Source organism: Pan troglodytes, chromosome 6 (genome assembly GCF_028858775.2).
Source record: "Pan troglodytes isolate AG18354 chromosome 6, NHGRI_mPanTro3-v2.0_pri, whole genome shotgun sequence".
In the NCBI taxonomy this organism is placed as follows: Eukaryota; Metazoa; Chordata; class Mammalia; order Primates; family Hominidae; genus Pan; species Pan troglodytes.
In genome coordinates, this window is record NC_072404.2 from 23118513 (window position 1) to 23142193 (window position 23681).

General features: G+C 33.0%; 1 protein-coding gene across 2 annotated transcripts in view; it reads left to right on the forward strand.

Moving 5' to 3' along the window:
- The window catches only part of AHR (aryl hydrocarbon receptor), a 47260-nt gene extending 23926 nt beyond the window's left edge, over positions 1–23334 (forward strand). The window contains exons 3-11 of one of the 2 annotated variants that reach the window (XM_016957117.4): positions 597–703; positions 5868–5957; positions 8057–8180; positions 8861–8991; positions 12017–12219; positions 12993–13102; positions 13761–13902; positions 16496–17777; positions 20480–23334. In XM_016957117.4, coding sequence (XP_016812606.1) covers positions 597–703; positions 5868–5957; positions 8057–8180; positions 8861–8991; positions 12017–12219; positions 12993–13102; positions 13761–13902; positions 16496–17777; positions 20480–20623 — 2333 coding nt within the window. In that variant the 3' untranslated portion in view covers positions 20624–23334. The remainder of the gene's footprint in view (positions 1–596; positions 704–5867; positions 5958–8056; positions 8181–8860; positions 8992–12016; positions 12220–12992; positions 13103–13760; positions 13903–16495; positions 17778–20479) is intronic. The other variant, XM_003318337.6, reaches the window with a different exon arrangement.
- Positions 23335–23681: the final 347 nt, after the last annotated feature.

Here is a 23681-nt window from a genome sequence, read left to right on the forward strand (position 1 = left end):
ACATTAATTCTCCATGAGTTAATTTATAAATTTAACATGAACCTATTAAATAGTAACAGTAATTAACAGTTTTTACCCAAATGCTGGACAAGAAGATTCCAAACATCAGAAATCCGTCTCTCAATAAGGTGTATAGTTGCTTTTTTTCTCCTCAACACCATCAGTTCCCTAATATTTAGATAAATATATAAAAATGTTGGATTCATTTTTATAGGTTACATTATGGAGAACTTTAGTCTCCTAAGAAAGGAGGTAGGAGTGGAGAGGAGTGTTTGTAACAGTGTTGTGCAGTTCTTTGAAACTCCTAAGTTTTGTGACAAAATTATATCGTGAACTCATCAAAAATTATTTTTAACAATCTGTCAGCTGACAACTTGACTAAATCCTTCAGTTTTGTTACTAGCATAGAATAAGGAGCTACCCACTGGCAACAGGATTACTTACCTAGTATTTATTATTTACCTTGTTTTACCCAATTACTAAAAATACCAGTGGATGCCAGTATTACAAATTGTCTTTGGTGTTCAGAAGTTTTCTATTATAGCTCTTTACTCTTGCTTACTTTTAAAACCATTGTTTTTCCTTTTTTTCCATAGTTGCATTAAAATCCTCCCCTACTGAAAGAAACGGAGGCCAGGATAACTGTAGAGCAGCAAATTTCAGAGAAGGCCTGAACTTACAAGAAGGAGAATTCTTATTACAGGTAAATTTTAGTAAATATAGTTTCTTACACTAAGGACAGTTGTAAATGGAAAATGAATTAATAAGTCTTTTAGTAATTCCCTGTTTACTTAGGATTTGCTCAATGTTTTTTGCCACTTTCATCTGAACTGCGATAGTGAATGATGCTTAATACATGAAAAAATGGAATTATAGTCATGCACCATACAATGATGTTTCAGTTAACAACAGACCACATATGCGACAGTGGTCCCATAAGATTATACCATATTTTTTACTGTAATTTTTCTAGTTTAGATACAAAAATGCTTACCATGTGTTAAAATTGCCTACAGTATTCAGTATAGTAACATGCTGTACAGGTCTGTAGCCTTGGAGCAATAAGTTATACTGTATAGCGTAAGTGTACGGTAGACTATACCATCTAGGTTTGTGTAAGTACACTCTATGATGTTTGTATGATGATGAAAATCACCTAACCACATATTTCTTTGAATGTGTCCCTGTTAAGTAATGCATGACTGTATATGAAGTAGATTAGTTAGAAGACCGGTCAACCCCTTCTGTTGTGTTAATATTTCTTCAAACAGCAAGAGCTCCTAGAGTATTTTAGAGGTTCTAATTTAAGATGTTGAATTTATATATATTTTTATGGAATGTATCTCTATTAAAATTGTTAAATGCATTTCTTAAATAGTTTAAAATAGTTCTTAACCCAAATTTCATTTTGCCAATATGTTATAACTTACATTTTATTTTAGCAACTGTTTGTGACTTATTAACATACTAAAGATTTTCTCAACAACTCCAATCCCTATTTTTATGCTTCAGAATTTAGTTTCTAATTTGTCTATGAAAGCATTTTGAATCTTTTTTTACTCTTTTTTTTAGAATTGATGCCATGATTGATTCTCACTTAAAATTCTCAGATAGTTATTTTGTTGAAAAAAGATAGAATAAAGATGTGTGCCATGTGTGCTGTCACCGCTATGTGATCGTTATCAGTTTCACCCACTGAACTGACTAGAAAAACTTCACCGTTGTTACAAAAAGTAACCCTAAGTTTCGGTAACTCCACTAGTTCATTCAGTGGATGGTGATGTACCTAATAATATAACATTTTTATTACAATTGTGTAATCACATTCAAAGTCCTGTTAGCAAAAATTAACTTAGGTTAAACAAAGTAAATCTATTAAAGCATGAGTCCTCCCCTAGCCCCAACTGAGGATCTTCATGTATATGTAAACCCAAACATAAAGACTCCTTATGCAGGTCATAGGAAAGCATTTTAATAATTGCTGTTTAAGATGATTAAACACACCTCTTGGGTTTTCTACTAAGGGCCTAATGAAATCCTGTATTTCAGGTGAAATAGACAAATATGTACTGATTGACGTAACACTTGGCAAGTTGGTTTAAATTATGGGCCATTTTTATTTTTTTCCCAAAACATTTAGGCAAATTGTGTACATACCCTATGTCAGGGAAACAGAATAACAATAATATGAATGCAAAGCTGTAAAGCTATAATTATATGGACTATATATATTTTAAATTATCTGCAAATTGGTAGCCCTTAAGAAGTTAAAATAAACTTACCTGTTTATATTGAATACCATTTGTAGATTGCTCTCTTAATAGGAAGACTCACATTCTCTATGATTTTCTTAGGATTGTGCTTATATGTTATCTTTTTATGAAGAAGATGACTAAAAACATTATAGATATGTGAAAATGGCTGTTTGATTATATACAATTGCATAATGACATCTGACTTTATATTGCAACCGACAGTCATCAGCCAATTACCACTACAGTGTGAAAGATGTTACCAGAGGTTCTGTATACCATATGGCCTAAAACTTTTGAGGAGAAATATTTTCCTTTGCTTAACAAAGGCATATGAAGAAAATGTTACAAAAATTTTTGTTAAAGGCCAGATGCGGTGGCTCACGCCTGTGATCCCAGCACTTTGGGAGGCCAAGGCGGGCAGATCACGAGGTCAGGAGTTCAAGACCAGCCTGGACAACATAGGGAAACCCCATCTCTACTAAAAATACCAAAAATTAGTTGGGCGTAGTCGCGGGTGCCTGTAATCCTAGATACCCAGGAGGCTGAGGCCCGAGAATCGCTTGAAGCCAGGAGGCAGTAGTTGCAGTGAGCAGAGATCACACCACTGCACTCCAGCCCGGGTGACAGTGCGAGACTCCATCTGAAAAAAAAAAAAAAAAAATTATTAAAAGTTTAAGACATCTTTCTAGGTTAGCTTCAATTTATTACTATTTTACAAGGAATAAAAATGAAACAATGTGAATAACTGTGTCTTTATTTACTTCACATGTTTATTTCATAAGTTTAAAATGTATCTCTTGCTATTTAATACTGTTCTTGTTAAAATCTTGCAGCTTTGTTTTTCAGTGACAGGAGTTGAAATTTTATATAACAGTATTGCAGTTTCTCTGAAATAATAAGTGAGCTTAACAAAATTTTCAGATAGGTTGAGTGAATCTTTGTGACTAAAAGAATGATGATCTCTTTTATTTAATTAGCATATTAATTCCTTCTGTTAATTTATTGAGACAAATCAATACAAGTAATAACCTTGGGTCTCCTGGTACTTGAGATCATTTGAGATATATAAAAATTGATATGCATCTATCCTTTCTAGATTTTTATTTCTGATAATAACATTTGTCTAAAGAGATTTGATAACTGTACTTAAATTATCCTTCTGTCTTCTGGCATGTGCACCAATGAGTTTATTGGAATGTGACTAAATTTGTTTCACTGTTTGAAAAAGTATGATGTTCTACAAAATAATATGAATGTGATCAATGGATAATCTTCCCTAGAAGCAGATATTTTCAGGATGAATCAGTGCAATGACGGATATGTAGTGTTACTGGCAAGAGAATTTAAGAATATTCAATTTTGGATGTGTTAATCATTAACTATTCAAGTTCTTATGGGTAGAATCACCATTGTTTATCCTAAGGGAATTGCCAGGTATTACATATAATATTTACAGTCAAAAACCTGAGGGCCTGCTTGTGGTTAAAGGGACATGGATGGAGCCGGAGGCCATTATCCTTAGCAAGCTACCACAGGAACAGAAAAACCAAATACCACATGTTCTCACTTATAAGTGAGAGCTAAATGATGAGAACACATGGACACACAGAGGGGAACAACACACACTGGGGCCGTTTAGAGGCTGCAGGGTGGGAGGAGGGAGGGAGGATCAGGGAAAATAACTGATAAGTACTAGGCTTAATACCTGGGTGATGAAATAATCTGTACAACAAACCCTCATCACACAAGTTTACGTATGTAACAAACCTGCACTTGTACCACTGAACTTAAAAGTAAAAAAATGGAACAAAACAGTCAGAACCATGCACCAATTTGGGATCGATAACACATAAAGGCAGCATGTCATGTTATTTAAGTGAGTACGCTTTGGAGCAAGACTGAATTTATCTCCTGGATCAGCCATTTTCTGGCTATGTGACCTTGGGCAAGTTACTTTTAAAGGTATAGTCCTTGACCTCAGTTTCTTCTGTTGTAAAACTGGAACATGGCACTTACCTCACTGGGTTTTTGGGAGAAGAAACCACTCAAATACATAAAAAATTTAGAAAAAGGAATACTAAATAATAGTTGTTATCTTTGTAGTCAAGTTCTCAGAAGTATAATATAGATCAAGAATCTTGAAGGTGGAAAGTAATTGGAGTGGAAAGAGAGACAGTCACTGTATTTCATTTATTTCATCTGATAATGAAGATATCGACTGGACTATATGTGAGCATCATAAGCACTAGGGCAAAGACTTGTTAACTCTTAAATCCCAGTACTTAGCATACATATCTCCTCTTGAGTATGTAATAGTTTATTACGTGTTGAATAAATGAATCACTATTATTTATATAGCTCTTTATAGTTCTCAAACCATGGTGATATAAATCTTTATTTGCTCATTTCTACAACCATATAACATTGTATCTTATTACACTGAGTGCTGGCTCTGTGCCAAGCATTGAGTTAGGTGGGATATCGTCATTATATCTACCTGATGAAGTGCCAGTTTTTGAAATAACACTGAAGCCTAAAAAGCGGTAAATAGCTTAACCAAAGCCACACAGCTAGTAATAGACAGAGACAGGAGTCCAGACAAAATCTGTCTGACTACACAGTACAATTCTTAAACTAAACCATACTGTGTTTCTCCTTACATGAAAAACAGGGTGTTAGAAGACATGAGCTGTGATCACATAGTAAAGAATAGATCAAGTACCAAATTGAACTCAAGGAGAAAATAGTGAGGGCTTGTAGAATTAAAATATATGATAATAATAAAGTGATCTATGATACTATTGTTATCTAAGAGGAGAATAAAGGTATTAGTTGATATTGGACTTGAATTATCCAGTAATAGGAAAAGAGACTATAACATCCAAACTAAAGAGTATGGGCTAACAAAAAATAATGGACCCAAAGCAGGCAAAACAGAGAGAAAAAGAAACATTATACATATGAATGTGCTGTGAACAAATAGAAATAACACATATAAAATGATAAATTTAGGTATATGTTCATAATGACATTAAATTTTACTGGACTAAATTCACTGTATGCTTGCTTTACATGTGTATTATATTTTAATTACATGTATATTATATATATATATATATAGTGTTTTCCTATAAAAGTCTTAAAATGTTCTGTGACTTAAAATGTTAGCATCAGTGCTTGAAATGTCTTTGTACAAGAAGAGTTTTCTATTAATGTTCCCAGTTTAAGAATCTAATCAACATCTTTGCCTCCTGTTTCCCTCTAAAAAAAAGCAGTGTGATAGACTATAGTGAATGATGTCTAGTTTGTTTTTTAAAAAATATATACAATATATTTAAAAGAGAAAATCTGAAACATGAGGAAGAAGATGGATTCCGTATTCTACCAAAGTTATTCTGATTGAGCATTAAATTTAGCCATTTTTCCATAGACAAATCAAAAGGTATGAATAGATATTTCTTAGTCCAGGAGTGTATGTTTTGGCTGTGTTTGTGAAATGTGATAATTTTAACTATTTTGAAGAGAAGAATTTTCAGAGATAAAAGTAATAACCTTTATCTGACGGTCAATATTAAGTCATATTACTAATTTTAGAACTTCCTTTCCTTGTAGGCTCTGAATGGTTTTGTATTAGTTGTCACTACAGATGCTTTGGTCTTTTATGCTTCTTCTACTATACAAGATTATCTAGGGTTTCAGCAGGTTAGTATATATTATTTATATCATTTATATTATTATATCATTTACTTTTTATATATATTTAGGACACAGTTGGCCATTTGTATTTATAAAGTATCAATATATGCTGTAGAATACAGTATGTATTTGTAGCTAATAATTTTTTCTAATATTAATAATTTACTGCACTATAATTCCTTTAAACCTTTATGTGATTCATGGTTACTGTGTTTCTTCTTTCGCTTATCAAGAATCTCATATATAAGAAACTTACAGGCACATAGGGTCTGGGGAGAAGATACAAAATTATTTGCTATCAAATAACTTATGGATAGCAGAGGATATATGACAACTATGAAATTAATGAGATGCTGTTAAAAAGTACAAGTAAAATCCTATGATTTATACCTTTAATTCTGATTTATGTGGATTATGGAAGTTATCCTAAATCAAATGGTATATAAGCTGACCTAAATAATGTGTAGCAGGTGGGTGGTCAAGAAAACATAGGAATATTGAAGTACTGTAAGCATTAGACTGGAAGTCATTGAAGGAAACAAACGTGTCTGACTTGTTTGATGTTATTGAATGAACAGTGAATAGATGGAATTATAAATATTTGATATATTTGAAGGACAAGAACATCTTTTATGGTTTGAGAACAGATTGTAACATTTGAATGCTTGCTATTCTCATATATCTGGTTCTCAAATTGTAATGTGCACAAGAATCACCTGAAGACCTTGATAAAACTTGGTCATCCCCGTCAGCCCCATTGTCAGATATTCTGAATCAGTAGTTCACAGTGGGGCCCATGAATTTGCATTTCTATCAAGCTCACAAGGCTGCTGGTCTTAATAAGTTATATAGACTAGAGCTTCGACTGTATTATATACCCAGTGGAAACCACTGAAGGGTTTTGTTACAGGGGATGTGTATATTTCAACTTGTGTTTCAGATGCAACTTCCGGAAATTGTGTAATGGTTGGCATCAAGAGGATTTAATACTAGAAGATTAGGTTCCTAGGAAGATTTAAGTGTAGATGACTAAAGTAGTGGTATCTAGCTACTACTGCTACCACAAAGTCTAAACTCCTGATTTCTTGCATTCTAAAGAAAATACATTAATGTCCATAGAAAAGCCTGTTTGAAGCCTAATGTATTATATAACTGTCTTAATCATGATTTGATATTGTGATTTATATTAGTAAGAAAATCAGAGAGATTAGCCATTTTCCAATCCATTTTTTTCTCGCATATACACATGGATTTTTTTCCTAAAAGAATATTCATATCTGACGCAAGTGGTAGATTAAGACCCCATTTTTAAAACTGCACCTTGTGACTTGCTCATGGGTATGCAGTCGAGACAATGGATCACTATCAAACTGTTTTTTAGTTGTTTAGGATAGAATAAAATAATATAGAATACACAGTATTATCTCATGTAATAATGGTAAGTGTTTTGTGAAACTTTTCCATGTGTTTATGTCTGTGCACACACCTGTGACAGATGGAAATGTATTTTTTATCATAACTTGCAGTTAAAAAAAAGGAAAACTCTGGTTTAAGCACTAAGGGCTCAGCACCATAGTAAATGGTGAGAGGCAAGAGGAGGAAAGTGGGTTTCATATGGTAGAGGCACAATCCCTTGCTCTTGTGGAGTCTACTTGGAGTGAAAATTTTATATGAAGAAAATTTTAGAGAACAGTGAAGGAAATACATAAAGAATACCATTAAGCTTAGAGAAGTCAAAGAGGCCTGGGGTGGTTAGGAAAAGCTGCATGGAAGAGATAAGAATCTAAAAACTAACAAATGGATATGGAACAGAAACAGATTTTAATATGTTGCATTTAAGGAATGGGGATGTGACTTATTTGAGCAAGAGCATTCATGTTGGGAACTGATGACAAGTAACTTTTGGCTTATCTGTTGTAGTGCCAGTCTCTCTAGCTTTTTCTACCTTAGGTTCTATCTTAGGTGACTAGGGAATTTTAGGAATCATTCAATTCGTATTCATCACCACTAGCAAGCACCCACTAATCTAAATAGGCTTTAAAATTAATTTAGCCATATTTTTTAATCAGTCCTTTTGTTGTATTCCTTGTATCTTTTTTCTTTAGTCTGATGTCATACATCAGAGTGTATATGAACTTATCCATACTGAAGACCGAGCTGAATTTCAGCGTCAGCTACACTGGGCATTAAATCCTTCTCAGTGTACAGAGTCTGGACAAGGAATTGAAGGTAAGAATTGATGGTACAAAAAATAGTGTTGGTAGTTTTTAAATATGAGTCTGTGAAAGGAGGCTGGGAACCTGTAGGGTCATAGAACTCCATGATAGGGAAGTAGTGGAAAGATGTAAAGTCTGCAATCATAGGCCACAGCTAGGTCACAAAGAGCCTGATGAGCTAAGGAATATTTTGGCAAATGAGAGCCATTAATGAGTTTCAGGCAACAGAGTATTGCCATAGTCAGTAACATATTTTATAAAAATAAGTAGTACCTTCATGAAAGATGGAAGGAAGGTACAAGGTTGATACCTGAGTGCATGTAAATTATTGTGTTTAAAATGCACCAAAGAAAAAAGTAAGCTAGCATATGCAGGTATAAAAATGCTTTTCTCAATGCAAAAAATGTTTTTGGAAATTTGTTAAAGTGTTAAGAAAACAAAAATGCGTTAGAAAATATGAAAATTGTTGACAGTGATCGCTCAATAAAAATTTTAAAAAATATGCAAGTTCTATCTGGTAAAAGTGATATTTAATAAACTTTTAGTTTCTTGTCATTAGCTCTTTTGAAAATGATTTTTTTGTATTCAGAACACAGACTCCAGTTTAGAAACTAATACAAATTTTACCTAATTCAAGTGCTTAATTTTACAGCAAAATGGAAAGTAAATTTTGTTTTGCCTTTATTTCTACAGAAGCCACTGGTCTCCCCCAGACAGTAGTCTGTTATAACCCAGACCAGCTTCCTCCAGAAAACTCTCCTTTAATGGAGAGGTGCTTCATATGTCGTCTAAGGTGTCTGCTGGATAATTCATCTGGTTTTCTGGTAAGGTACAAAATTTTATGATACTGGCTTTTACTACTGTTACAATAAAAGCTTGAGGCAAATTTAATTTAGCAAAATATAATTCAGCAGAGAACTATTCCCATATCAGGCAACCCTCAGAACCAGAGAGCTTCAGAGAGCTCACTTAAAAACATGGGCTGGAGCATTTATGAACAGAAAATGCAAGTGAGGTACAGAAATGGCTTGATTGATTACAGCTTGGGATTTGCCTTATTTGAAGATGATCTGATTAGTTGGCCACCTGTGACTGACTGAGACTCAGCTATTTGGTTACAAAAGTTTAATTCTACTGTTAGGCTTTCCGTTAGCTTATATAGTAAATGAAGTTGCAATTCCTTGGTAAGGACTTAAGGAGCAGAGGCATCTTCAGCCCAAATTTAGTTTAACATTAAGTTATAGAGAAAAAAAAGTTAAGCCAATTTTCTTTGGTTGTTTTTGATTTCAGCTTTAAAAATCTGCTACCAAATAATTTGATAAAGGAAGGTAACATTTTAAAGTAATTATTTCTGATTTTGACTGTCTTCTATAACTCAGAAAACTGCTCTTTAGGATATAGTAACAAAGATTGAGTGAAATAGCATGAAGCCTTGTATTTTGAGTATTTTAGGATTTTTAAGGTATGAGAGAATTATGTAGCCCTTTTTTAATAGGAGGATGCTTACCATCTTGGGATTGAATGCCTGCTAGACAGAAAAATTATGGCCTTTCCATATGTCTCAAATAACTGCCACATAGAAAAACGATTGTATATTCATGATTGTGGAATCATCATTTGATAGGAGATGCTGTTTTCTTGTTACAAAGTCTGAACACCTGCATAGGAGTTGACTGTAGGGAGCAGCTTAGGATTCCTCAGAGTGGACTTGTCTGTTATCTCATTGTATCCTTAGCTCATGTTACCAAGTACAGGAGAAGAAAATACAAAGTATATTGTATATTCTTTTTGTGAATAACAAGGAATTTGAAACAGATAATCAAATCTTAAATTAACATTACCAAGCAATGATTTTTGTTTATGTGTTTATTTCTGAAGAGGATTTTGCTGACCCAGAATCAGAATTGTGCTTTGAGACAGTTTTCCCAGTATTATTGCTCATGAACAATTAGTATGTAGAGTCATGTCCTGCATAATGATGCTTTGGTCAATAACAGACCATGTATATGATGGTAGTCCCATGAGATCATAATGGAGCCGAAAAATCCCTATCACCTAATGATGTCATAACATTGCTCACATGTTGATGGTGATGCTGATGGAAGCAAACCTGTGTTGCCAGTCATATAAAGTGTAGCACATACAATTATATATGATACATAATACTTGAAAATAAAAAAAAATAAATCACTATGTATTTACTATTAATCATTATTTTACTTTATTTTTAAATTTATTATACTTTTAATTATTTTATTTTAATCATTGTTTTAGAATAAGGTTAACTGTAAAACAGGCTCAGGCAGGTCCTTCAGGAAATATTCCAAAAGAAGGCATTGTTATCACAGGAGATGACAGCTCCATACATGTTATTGCCCCTGCAGACCTTCCAGTGGGACAAGATGTAGAGGTGGAAGATAGGATCATTAATGATCCTCACCCTGTACAGACCTAAGCTAATGTGTGGGTTTGTGTCTTAGTTTTTAACAAAAAAAGTTTAAAAAGTAAAAAAATTAAAAATTAAAAAATAGAAGAAAGCTTATAGAATAAGGATATAAAGAAAGAAAATGTTTTTGTATGGCTGTACACTGTGTTTAAGTGTTATTACAGAAGAGTCAAAAGTTAAAATTGTAAAAGTTTATGAAGTAAAAAAGTTACAGTAAACTGTGCTGGGATTACAGGCATGAGCCACTGCACCTGGCCAAAAGGAAAATATTTTTTATAAATTCAGCGTAGCCTAAGTGTATAGTGTTTATAAACTCTATAGTAGTGTACAGTAATGTCTCAGGCCTTCACATTCACTCACCACTCACTCACTGACTAAACCAAAGCAACTTTCAGTCCTGCCTACCTTGTTTACAATAAGTGCTCTTATACAGGTATACCATTTTTTGTCTTTTATACTTTATTTTTACTGTATATTTTCTATGTTTAGATACACAAATACTTACCATCATGTTACAATTGCTTTAAGTATTCAGTACGATAGCATGCTGTACAGGTTTGTAGCCTAGGAACAAAAGGCTATACTGTATAGCTTAGATGCGTAGTAAGCTATACCGTCTAGGTTTGTGAACCTACCCTCTGATGCTCACAGGATAATGAAATTGCCTAAGGACACATTTCACAGAACATGCCCCTTTTGTTAAATGACATGTGAGTGTATGTCTGAGGTGGAATATCTGTGTGCAGGAGGGTCTTTTCCTCCTTGTGCTGCTATTATTTTGATGTCAGAACCATCCCTTGGACCGGTTGATATTGTTTTAAGCAATTAAATATATCATGTTCACTTTTAAGTGCCTTTGTTTTCCCTGTCTTCTAAATTTCTTCCATATCTTTACTCAGTAGGGCTCTGCATTCTTTATATGTTTTCATGATGATTCATTTTAGTGTCCTAATAAAATTATATTTTGCCTCTATAGAAAAGATTATGAACTATGCAGTATGCTATAAGCTGTGATATAGTTCATGTATGCTTGAAAATGAATGTTTACTTTAGGACTTTATCACCATTCAGGATATATTGATTGCCTGGTGTACAAGGAGCTGTGTGAGGTGAAAATGATAGGGTAATGGCAAGCTTGGAAAATGATATAGGTTTTCATGTTATGACCATTAGGAACAAGGAGTGGTTCACTTATCCCTTTAGAATATTTTTCATATTACTCTTTGAGATAGATTTAATGGGCGTCCCATGGAGAGAGGAGTGAAAGAAACTAACAGTTCTCAGCTTCAGGAATATTTATGGAATTATCAAGAACGCTAGAGGCAGCCATAATGGAGCCTTTTAAAAAGGCACTATTTTATATTGTTAATTTTAATGAACTTTTTTGTTGTTGCTTTTTTAAGGCAATGAATTTCCAAGGGAAGTTAAAGTATCTTCATGGACAGAAAAAGAAAGGGAAAGATGGATCAATACTTCCACCTCAGTTGGCTTTGTTTGCGATAGCTACTCCACTTCAGCCACCATCCATACTTGAAATCCGGACCAAAAATTTTATCTTTAGAACCAAACACAAACTAGACTTCACACCTATTGGTTGTGATGCCAAGTAAGTGAGACTTTTTCACTTTTATTTTATTGGATGTACATTATGTTTCAGTAAGTCTCTCTTAGCATGTAAAACATACAGTGTATGTAATATTGTTTATTATTAGATTGGCTATTGTCTTATATTCTTCCAGTGTAGCCTTTTACAGTAAAATAATTTAATCAGGCTCACAAATCATCTTTTTAATTTTTTGCAATACTTGTCTCAAATGATGATGTTCTTATGTATTAGTAAGGTTTATTCTTCTGATGACATTTATGTTGGTTTGTTTTGCATTTTTAAATGGCACAAATGTTATTTGATTTCTAGCCCCAGGAGTTTTAGTAACTTTCAGAAAATTGTGAGCAAGAGTCTGATATTAAACATTTATATCATATCAAACATATCAGTGCTTTTCTCCTTTCTAATGTGAGAATGCAGAGAGGTAATTAGAAAAACCTTCTTCCCTAAAAATAGATTATAAAAACATTCCAGATTTTTATTAAAGATGTTCTGTTACCCATACATCTGCTCTATTAGATTCATTTTTAGCATACTAATTTCCATGGATTTATTCAGGAAAAGAAAATAGGCTGAAACTGAAATTTGCAATCATAAGCAAAGAAGAGCTGTTTACATGGATGTGTTTAATTTCACATCTACTTATGTGAAATTCTAAATGTGAACTAAAACATGTTGCAGAAACTAGCGTAAAACCAATGAATTTATCTTGGTTATTTCATTTATGTTAAATCTTAATCCATTCTTATTTTACCTTTTTTTATTTTAAACAGAGGAAGAATTGTTTTAGGATATACTGAAGCAGAGCTGTGCACGAGAGGATCAGGATATCAGTTTATTCATGCAGCTGATATGCTTTATTGTGCCGAGTCCCATATCCGAAGTAAGTTGTAGTTCCTTATGAACATGTCAGAAAAAAACGGCATATACTGTTGTACATGTTTCAAATTCTTACGTAATGTAAAGTGTTTAAGTAAAGTATATGGATAAACTTCTACTTAGTAACATATCATTATGATTAACCAGGGCTACACTCTTTGTTCATTAACTTGTCTACACCTGCCATGTAGAAATATTGTTGTTTAGTTATTAAAAAATGACCATTTTGGCCCATGAAGTTTTGCTTGGGAATTTTTTAATTACATCGTTATCAATTCATAAATCTATGTTAATATTGTAACAATAATAGTGTTAATAATTCTAGTTTAAAATTATAAAGTATTAGGCTGTAGGAAAATATTCCCTATTTAAAATGAAAATAATTTTTTAATCTTTTTTTCCCCAATTTATGTTCTCTCTATACTTTCCTGTGTTACTAGAATTGTCTGGTACATAATCTTCCCTTTAACATTTAAAATAATAAATTTAAAACAACTCTGAAAAACTATTTCCATGCCTCTTATTATTTTTTGTTTAAAATTTATTGTCTTTGGGGATAAAGGAAATACATCCAGAACTATGTCACAAGAGCTTTGTTTTAGGAATAATCTTTACTATATTGATTTGGGGTTTGATAATTTAATTTTTTAATTTTATTTTAGTGATTAAGACTGGAGAAAGTGGCATGATAGTTTTCCGGCTTCTTACAAAAAACAATCGATGGACTTGGGTCCAGTCTAATGCACGCCTGCTTTATAAAAATGGAAGACCAGATTATATCATTGCAACTCAGAGACCACTAACGTAAGCACAAATAATGTTTCCTGTTTTAACAGTTTCGTTTTCATAAGTCCTCTTATGTGAAAGCATAAAAATAATTCAAGCAGACTTTAGTCTGTAAATAAAAATTGAAAAGTTTAAGTAATTCATCTACAAAGAAGAGCACAGGTGAGAGACATTGAGAAGATAGAATTGACGAACTTGATTGAGCAGGTACATGTGCAGAGCTATAGAAAGAATAATAAAACTCTAGGGTTTTATCCTGGGCATATGAAAGACACATGAAAAGCTAGTGTCATTGGTAAAATAAAAGAAAAATATAACAATGCTTTATTTAGAATATGTTCTCTAAACCTAGCAGTGATTTTAAGAGTTTCTTGCATATGCTGCAGATGAGTCCTTTATCAAATATTTGTATTGCAAATGTTTCCTCCCACTCTGGAGAATTGATTTTTGTCTGTAGCTTCAGGTAAGGATTGATTCCCCCCAGCCCTTATACGTATACCCAATTGACCAGTAACATTGAAAAGATGATTTACTGAGAAGGTCATTGTTTCCCCGCTGCTCTGTATTTTGATCAGGGGATTTTGTCTGTGGTTCTCTGTCTGGATTGTGGTGTTCTGTTAATAGCTCCATTAGTGCAGTTGTCTATTTTGTCTAGCATTACACTGTCTTAGTTATTCTATCTTTATTATAAATTTCCATGTCAGAGTGTGTCATTTTGTTTGTTTTGCCTTTTTTGTTCTTCAAGATTGCCTTGGTTCTTCTTTGCCCTCTATAATTCCATATACATTTTAGAAAGCAGTTGTCAGAAAATCTGTTGAGATTTTGAGTGCAATTACCTTGAAACTGTAGATCATTTGGGGAGAATTAACATCTTTTTAATACTGAATCTTTGAGCCCATGAACATGATGAATGTATGTATGTGTATAAGTACCCATGGAAGTACATGAGTATGTGTGTACCATATGTATATGAGTGCATGGGTATGTGTGTACCTCTACAAATTTGTCCCTTCTGCCTTGATCAATGTTTCTAGAAGGCACTTTTTAAAATTAGATTTTATTAGTCTTTATTAGGATCCAATTTTTGGTTTATTGATTTTTTTTCTATTTTATACATTTGTTTTCAATTTTAATTATGTCTGCTCATTATTATTTTCTTCCTTCTACTTTCTTTGGGTATAATTTATCATTTTTTGCAACTTTAAAAAAATATATACTTATATATATATCAGTTTCCCTTTAAGTGCAACATTACAACCCTCATCTTTTGCTATCTTATTTTTATTATTTAATTGAAAATACTGGCTAATTTGTTTTTATTTTTATTCATGAATTATTTAGAAATACAGTGTTACTGTACTTTTTGGTGTTTGGGGATTTTTCTAGTTGCCTCTTTGTGATTGACTTTTAGCTTAATTCCATTGTAGTCAGAAAATATTCTCTGAATGGATTTCAGTTTTTTTGAAATTTGTGGTGACTTATTTTATGATCTAATACATGGTCTATGTTGGTAAAATATCCCATGTAATCCTATGAAGAATACATGTTCTGTCGTTTGGGAGTATCTTATTTTTATATATCAGAAGTCTAGTTTGTTAATTGTGTTCATATTTGTATACATTTGTTGATATTTTATGTGCTTCTGTTAGTTACTAAGACATTTTGTTTTCATTTATTACTGAAGGGGGGCATCTTTTTACATCTTTCTATGACATTTTTCTTTTATAAATTACATTTGTATCATTTACCTGTTTTTCTATTGAGTTGTTTGCCTCTCTCTTAGACTCTATTGGAGCTCTTTATTATGGATATGAAATTTTATAGTATATTAAATTATAAATACATTATGTTACAAATATTTTCTTTAAGAATTCTATTGCAAAAATACAAATACTTTAATATTAAGTAATTTTCATATTATTATGCCAATCTTTGTCTTTATAGCTTCTGGGTTTTATTAAAGAGGTTAGTTGTTTCAGATTCTTAACTTTCTAATTCCTAATTTTTTTATTTTTTTATTATTACTATTATTTTTGAGACAGGATCTTACTCTGTCACCTAGGCTGGAATGCAGCGGCACAAATGTGGCTCACTGAAGCCTTAACCTCCAGGCTCAGGCAGTCCTCCTGCCTCAGACTCCAGAGTAGCTGAAGACTGTAGGCATATGCCACCACGCCCAGCTAATTTTTATTTTTTTGTAGCGGTGGGGGTCTTGCCATGTTGCCCAGGTTTGTCTCAAAATCCTGGGCTCAAGCAGTTCACACACATCAGCCTCCCAAAGTGCTGCAATTACAGGCATGCACCACCATGCCTGGCCCCTAAATTCTCGTAGTCTGTTTTTATGTGTAGATCTTTATTCCACACAAATTTATTATTTTTTTCTTTTTTTGCAGGGTGTCAGGTAGGGATGTAACCTGACCATGGAATTAACTAAGTTATTTTTAAAAAATTAAATCATTTAAATATGCTTGTCTGAAAAACAATTTTATAGCACCAGTCATGAGAATAATTGAGGTGAAAATAAAATATGTCCCTTTCTGAATTCAATTACAATGTATTTTGCTTTATGTTTTTCTTTTTTTAATTATTTTTATTTTAAAATGTTTGATAGAATTTTTTCTAAGACTTTTGTACACAATTTTAGAGATGAGGAAGGAACAGAGCATTTACGAAAACGAAATACGAAGTTGCCTTTTATGTTTACCACTGGAGAAGCTGTGTTGTATGAGGCAACCAACCCTTTTCCTGCCATAATGGATCCCTTACCACTAAGGACTAAAAATGGCACTAGTGGAAAAGACTCTGCTACCACATCAACTCTAAACAAGGATTCTCTCAATCCTAGTTCCCTCCTGGCTGCCATGATGCAACAAGATGAGTCTATTTATCTCTATCCTGCTTCAAGTACTTCAAGTACTGCACCTTTTGAAAACAATTTTTTTAACGAATCTATGAATGAATGCAGAAATTGGCAAGATAATACTGCACCGATGGGAAATGATACTATCCTGAAACATGAGCAAATTGACCAGCCTCAGGATGGGAACTCATTTGCTGGAGGTCACCCAGGGCTCTTTCAAGATAGTAAAAACAGTGACTTGTACAGCATAATGAAAAACCTAGGCATTGATTTTGAAGACATCAAACACATGCAGAATGAAAAATTTTTCAGAAATGATTTTTCTGGTGAGGTTGACTTCAGAGACATTGACTTAACGGATGAAATCCTGACGTATGTCCAAGATTCTTTAAGTAAGTCTCCCTTCATACCTTCAGATTATCAACAGCAACAGTCCTTGGCTCTGAACTCAAGCTGTATGGTACAGGAACACCTACAGCTAGAACAGCAACAGCAACAGCAGCATCACCAAAAGCAAATAGTAGTGGAGCCACAGCAACAGCTGTGTCAGAAAATGAAGCACATGCAAGTTAATGGCATGTTTGAAAATTGGAACTCTAACCAATTCGTGCCTTTCAGTTGTCCACAGCAAGACCCACAACAATATAATGTCTTTACAGACTTACATGGGATCAGTCAAGAGTTCCCCTACAAATCTGAAATGGATTCTATGCCTTATACACAGAACTTTATTTCCTGTAATCAGCCTGTATTACCACAACATTCCAAATGTACAGAGCTGGACTACCCTATGGGGAGTTTTGAACCATCCCCATACCCCACTACTTCTAGTTTAGAAGATTTTGTCACTTGTTTACAACTTCCTGAAAACCAAAAGCATGGATTAAATCCACAGTCAGCCATAATAACTCCTCAGACATGTTATGCTGGGGCCGTGTCGATGTATCAGTGCCAGCCAGAACCTCAGCACACCCACGTGGGTCAGATGCAGTGCAATCCAGTACTGCCAGGCCAACAGGCATTTTTAAACAAGGTAAGGGTGTTATCAAACTGAATTAAATCTTTCAGTGATTCTTTTTACCTTATAGACATGTTACACATTTTTTATGTCAGCTGATTTTAATCGGTTATCTATAGCATTCATGGAGACAGCATTTTTTATTATATCTGTGACTGCCTTTTTTTTTTTTTTACAAGCCTGTACTTTTTCCAGTATGTTACTAATATATCATTCACCTGATTCATGAGGGAGAAAGATATCAAGGAATGAAGCAACATGAATGTGTCCTTAATATAAGATGACCTAAATTACCAGGTGAAATTAGTTTTTAGAAGTATTATGTTTAAAATAGATAATTTGGTTTATTCTTTCTGGATTCTTTAAAAATTATATGGCTATTTAAAAATTCAAACTTTAAAAAATGTATTGCACTTTTTAAGAATAATTTCTTCAAAGCTCTATTTTTTTATATATGTTTGAAATTGAGTTAAACTCAAATTTAAGTGTGCTTTCTTACAATGCCTCTGAAACCCCAGATTAATTATATCCCTGGAATTCAGTCCTAGGCACCTCCATGTTCTCTAGCTATTCCTCCACATTACCTCCCCTATCCTCATTTCATCCTTTAAGGTAGAATGGCTTTCTTTTCTGGCTTTCTTAAAAGAGGTAACTCAGCTGGCTTTCTGTCATGGAAATCAAGCTTGATAGTGCATTTTTGTTGTTTAAATGTGTCATCAGAATCCATCTGGCAGTGAGCACACTTTAAATCTAAAAATGATCACTTAAAAAAAAAAAGTTGGCATAATGTCAGTAACTGCTGTCTCTGGCCACTCAGGAATACATCATGTTTGCATTTATGCTTTTTCCATTAGAAAATATTTAGTTCATTTTAAAGTATATTTAAGTTTAGTTTTAAAGAATATCTTAACTAAAATTAAGCTCCTTGACCCCTGTTTACTCTGTATTAGAGTATAATAATTAAAAGTATGACCTGAAGCTTTATCTTTAATTGTATTTTCTGGCTTTTTTCATACATTTTGCTTGTCTAATCGTATATGAGCTTTTTAATAGAAAAGGATGGTGAAAATTTTTCTTATTCTCATTCCTTACATCCTTCAATTATATTAAAATTGAATAATATTCAGTTATAGTCTGTCTCACAAAATTGCTATGAAAGTATATTTTACTCTTGAGTAAAGCAAATTGTACAGAAGTTAATTCTGTAAAATTACATTTCGAATAAGGAGTTGCATGAGTACCACATAAGTTCTTTGCAGTGTCTTCCCCTTACTACTTTTCACTGCTTCTTTGTAAATAACCAAATAATTCTATAGACCTACATATGCTCCAGAGTACATGTTATTGAGCTAAGACACTCAATATTGAGCCACTGAGTAGCTGTTCAGCACTTGAAATGTGGCTAGTCCAAATTGAGATGTGCTGTGTGAAGTACACATTGGATTTTTGGATTTTGAAGACTTGGCTTGAAAAAAGAATGTAAAATATCTCATCTTTTATTATTGATTTCATGTTGAAATGATTAGTTTTTTCAGTAGCCGCATTACAAAAGTAAAAAGAAACAGGTAAAATTAACTTTAGAAATGTATTTTATTTAATCCACTGTAGCCAAAAATTTAAGTTCTGTATGTGGCTCACATTATATTTCTATTGGATTACACTGCTCTGTACAGTATGTTTAAAGAGAATGGCTGACATGAATTGTGTTATGAGTAATGAGAAAAAATCATTTAAAACTCACCATTATCTGGGCAGGTAATACTAACTTTTTATTTAAAGAATTTACAGTGTTGCCATTCATTGAAGATACAGGTTATATGATTTTTACTATAGATTTTATATATGTTTTGGAGGATCTGTGAAGTAATTAACATTTTGATTACTGAAGCCAGCTATTTAGGCTTTACAAAGGTAGCTTTTATTTGAAGCAATTAAGGATATGATTTTAATCTGTTTTAAAGTTTCCAGAACGTCCACTAACTAAAATATAAAGGCTCTGTAATCTATAAAACTCTACAGAGCTATACATCTTCATGTCCTTCCTTTTTATTTTTCTTTTTTCTACTAGCAGTTATAGAAACCAAATTCATTGCAGTGTAAGAAAACAAGACAGAGCATTTTCTTTTGGTAACTTGATTCTGTAATTAGAACTATGCTTTCAGTAGTAGTCATTAATTAAAAGTATATTATGAATAAGAAATCAGTTAAGAAAATCATACCTGTGGTGTAATATTTTAGGAATATTTAGAAACATTTAGAAAATCAGAAGCTGCCTTTTTTGGAAAAGTTTTGCATTCCAGTGTAAGATTCCTGAATATAATCAATTCATTGATACCTATAACTTGAAACCTGGTCAAAGCAAACCTACTTATGATAGAGAATATTTAACTGTAATTCGTGACTTGTGCTGTTTGACCCATCAATTCCTACCTGACCCAAAGGCAATCTGAAATGAGACAGCTGCATCACTCATCTGTACCATATTCAAAATTTCCTGTCAAATTAATGGAAAAACAGGTTATAAATGCAACTAATACATAATATGTCCTCAGTATGTCTTCACTGTGTGAAAGATTTAAAATTTAGCAACAGTAAAGGAACTTGAAGTTTACAACTCTCAGGGGTAAGATTTTAAAAATACACGTTAATGTTATTTAATGGCTTAAGATACTTGGAAGATCTATTCCAATAAGTTGCATCACCATTTTTGTTTTCAGTTTCAGAATGGAGTTTTAAATGAAACATATCCAGCTGAATTAAATAACATAAATAACACTCAGACTACCACACATCTTCAGCCACTTCATCATCCGTCAGAAGCCAGACCTTTTCCTGATTTGACATCCAGTGGATTCCTGTAATTCCAAGCCCAATTTTGACCCTGGTTTTTGGATTAAATTAGTTTGTGAAGGATTATGGAATAATAAAACTGTCACTGTTGGACGTCAGCAAGTTCACATGGAGGCATTGATGCATGCTATTCACAATTATTCCAAACCAAATTTTAATTTTTGCTTTTAGAAAAGGGAGTTTAAAAATGGTATCAAAATTACATATACTATAGTCAAGATAGAAAGGGTGCTGCCACGGAGTGGTGAGATACCGTCTACATTTCACATTATTCTGGGCACCACAAAATATACAAAACTTTATCAGGGAAACTAAGATTCTTTTAAATTAGAAAATATTCTCTATTTGAATTATTTCTGTCACAGTAAAAATAAAATACTTTGAGTTTTGAACTACTGGATTCTTATTAGTTCCCCAAATACAAAGTTACAGAACTAAACTAGTTTTTCCTATCATGTTAACCTCTGCTTTTATCTCAGATGTTAAAATAAATGGTTTGGTGCTTTTTATAAAAAGATAATCTCAGTGCTTTCCTCCTCCACTGTTTCATCTAAGTGCCTCACATTTTTTTCTACCTATAACACTCTAGGATGTATATTTTATATAAAGTATTCTTTTTCTTTTTTAAATTAATATCTTTCTGCATACAAATATTATTTGTGTTTCCTAAATCCAACCATTTTCATTAATTCAGGCATATTTTAACTCCACTGCTTACCTACTTTCTTCAGGTAAAGGGCAAATAATGATCAAAAAAATATTTATTACATAATTTAGTTGTTTCTAGACTATAAATGTTGCTATGTGCCTTATGTTGAAAAAATTTAAAAGTAAAATGTCTTTCCAAATTATTTCTTAATTATTATAAAAATATTAAGACAATAGCACTTAAATTCCTCAACAGTGTTTTCAGAAGAAATAAATAGACCACTCTTTACCTTTATTGAAATCTCCATGATGATAGTTGAATGTTGCAATGTGAAAAATCTGCTGTTAACTGCAACCTTGTTTATTAAATTGCAAGAAGCTTTATTTCTAGCTTTTTAATTAACCAAAGCACCCATTTCAATGTGTATAAATTGTCTTTAAAAACTGTTTTAGACCTATAATCCTTGATAATATATTGTGTTGACTTTATAAATTTCGCTTCTTAGAACAGTGGAAACTATGTGTTTTTCTCATATTTGAGGAGTGTTAAGATTGCAGATAGCAAGGTTTGGTGCAAAGTATTGTAATGAGTGAATTGAATGGTGCATTGTATAGATATAATGAACAAAATTATTTGTAAGATAATTGCAGTTTTTCATTTTAAAAAGTCCATACCTTATATATGCACTTAAATAATTTGTTGGGGCTTTACATACTTTATCAATGTGTCTTCCTAAGAAATCAAGTAATGAATCCAACTGCTTAAAGTTGATATTAAAAAAAAGACAACCACATAGTTCATTTACCTTCAAACTTTAGGTTGTTTTTAATGATATACTGATCTTCATTACCAATAGGCAAATTAATCACCCTACCAACTTTACTGTCCTAACATGGCTTAAAAGAAAAAATGACACCATCTTTTCTTCTTTTCTTCTTCTTCTTTTTTTTTTTTTTTTTTTTTTGAGACAGAGTCTCACTCTGCCGCCCAAACTGGAGTGCAGTGGCACAATCTTGGCTCACTGCAACCTCTACCTCCTGGGTTCAAGTGATTCTCTTGCCTCAGCCTCCCGAGTTGCTGGGATTACAGGCATGTGCCACCATGCCCAGCTAATTTTTATATTTTTAGTAGAAACGGGTTTCACCATGTTGGCCAGACTGGTCTCAAACTCCTGACCTCAGGTGAGCCTCCCACCTTGGCCTCCCAAAGTGCTGGGATTACAGGCATGAGCCACTGCACTCAGCTCTTCTTTTCTTTAGATATGAGAGCTGAAGAGCTTAGACACATTTTGCATGTATTATTTTAAAATCTGATGGAATCCCAAACTGAGATGTATTAAAATACAATTTTCGGCCGGGTGCAGTGGCTCATGCCTTGGGGAGGGCGAGGAGGGTGGATCATGAGGTCAAGAGATGGAGACCATCCTGACCAACATGGTGAAACCCTGTCTCTACTAAAAATACAGAAATTAGCTGGGCATGGTGGCGTGAGCCTGTAGTCCTAGCTACTCAGGAGGCTGAGGCAGGAGAATAGCCTGAACCTGGGAATCAGAGGTTGCAGAGCCAAGATCGCCCTACTGCACTCCAGCCTGGCAATAGACCGAGACTCCGTCTCCAAAAAAAAAAAAATACAATTTTTATTTCTTTTATTTTTTTTAGTAAATTAATGTATATAAAAATGGCTTCGGACAAAATATCTCTCAGTTCTGTGTATTTTCAGTCACAACTTTAAACCTGTAGAATCAATTTACGTGTTGAAAAAAACTTGTCTGAAACATTTCATAATTTGTTTCCAGCGTGAGGTATCTAAGGATTTAGACCAGTGGTCTAGATTAATACTCTATTTTTACATTTAAACCTTTTATTATAAGTCTTACATAAACCATTTTTGTTACTCTCTTCCACATGTTACTGGATAAATTGTTTAGTGGAAAATAGGCTTTTTAATCATGAATATGATGACAATCAGTTATACAGTTATAAAATTAAAAGTTTGAAAAGCAATATTGTATATTTTTATCTATATAAAATAACTAAAATGTATCTAAGAATAATAAAATCACGTTAAACCAAATACACGTTTGTCTGTATTGTTAAGTGCCAAACAAAGGGTACTTAGTGCACTGCTACATTGTGGGATTTATTTATAGATGATGTGCACATCTAAGGATATGGATGTGTCTAATTTAGTCTTTTCCTGTACCAGGTTTTTCTTACAATACCTGAAGACTTACCAGTATTCTAGTGTATTATGAAGCTTTCAACATTACTATGCACAAACTAGTGTTTTTTGATGTTACTAAATTTTAGGTAAATGCTTTCATGGCTTTTTTCTTCAAAATGTTACTGCTTACATATATCATGCATAGATTTTTGCTTAAAGTATGATTTATAATATCCTCATTATCAAAGTTGTATACA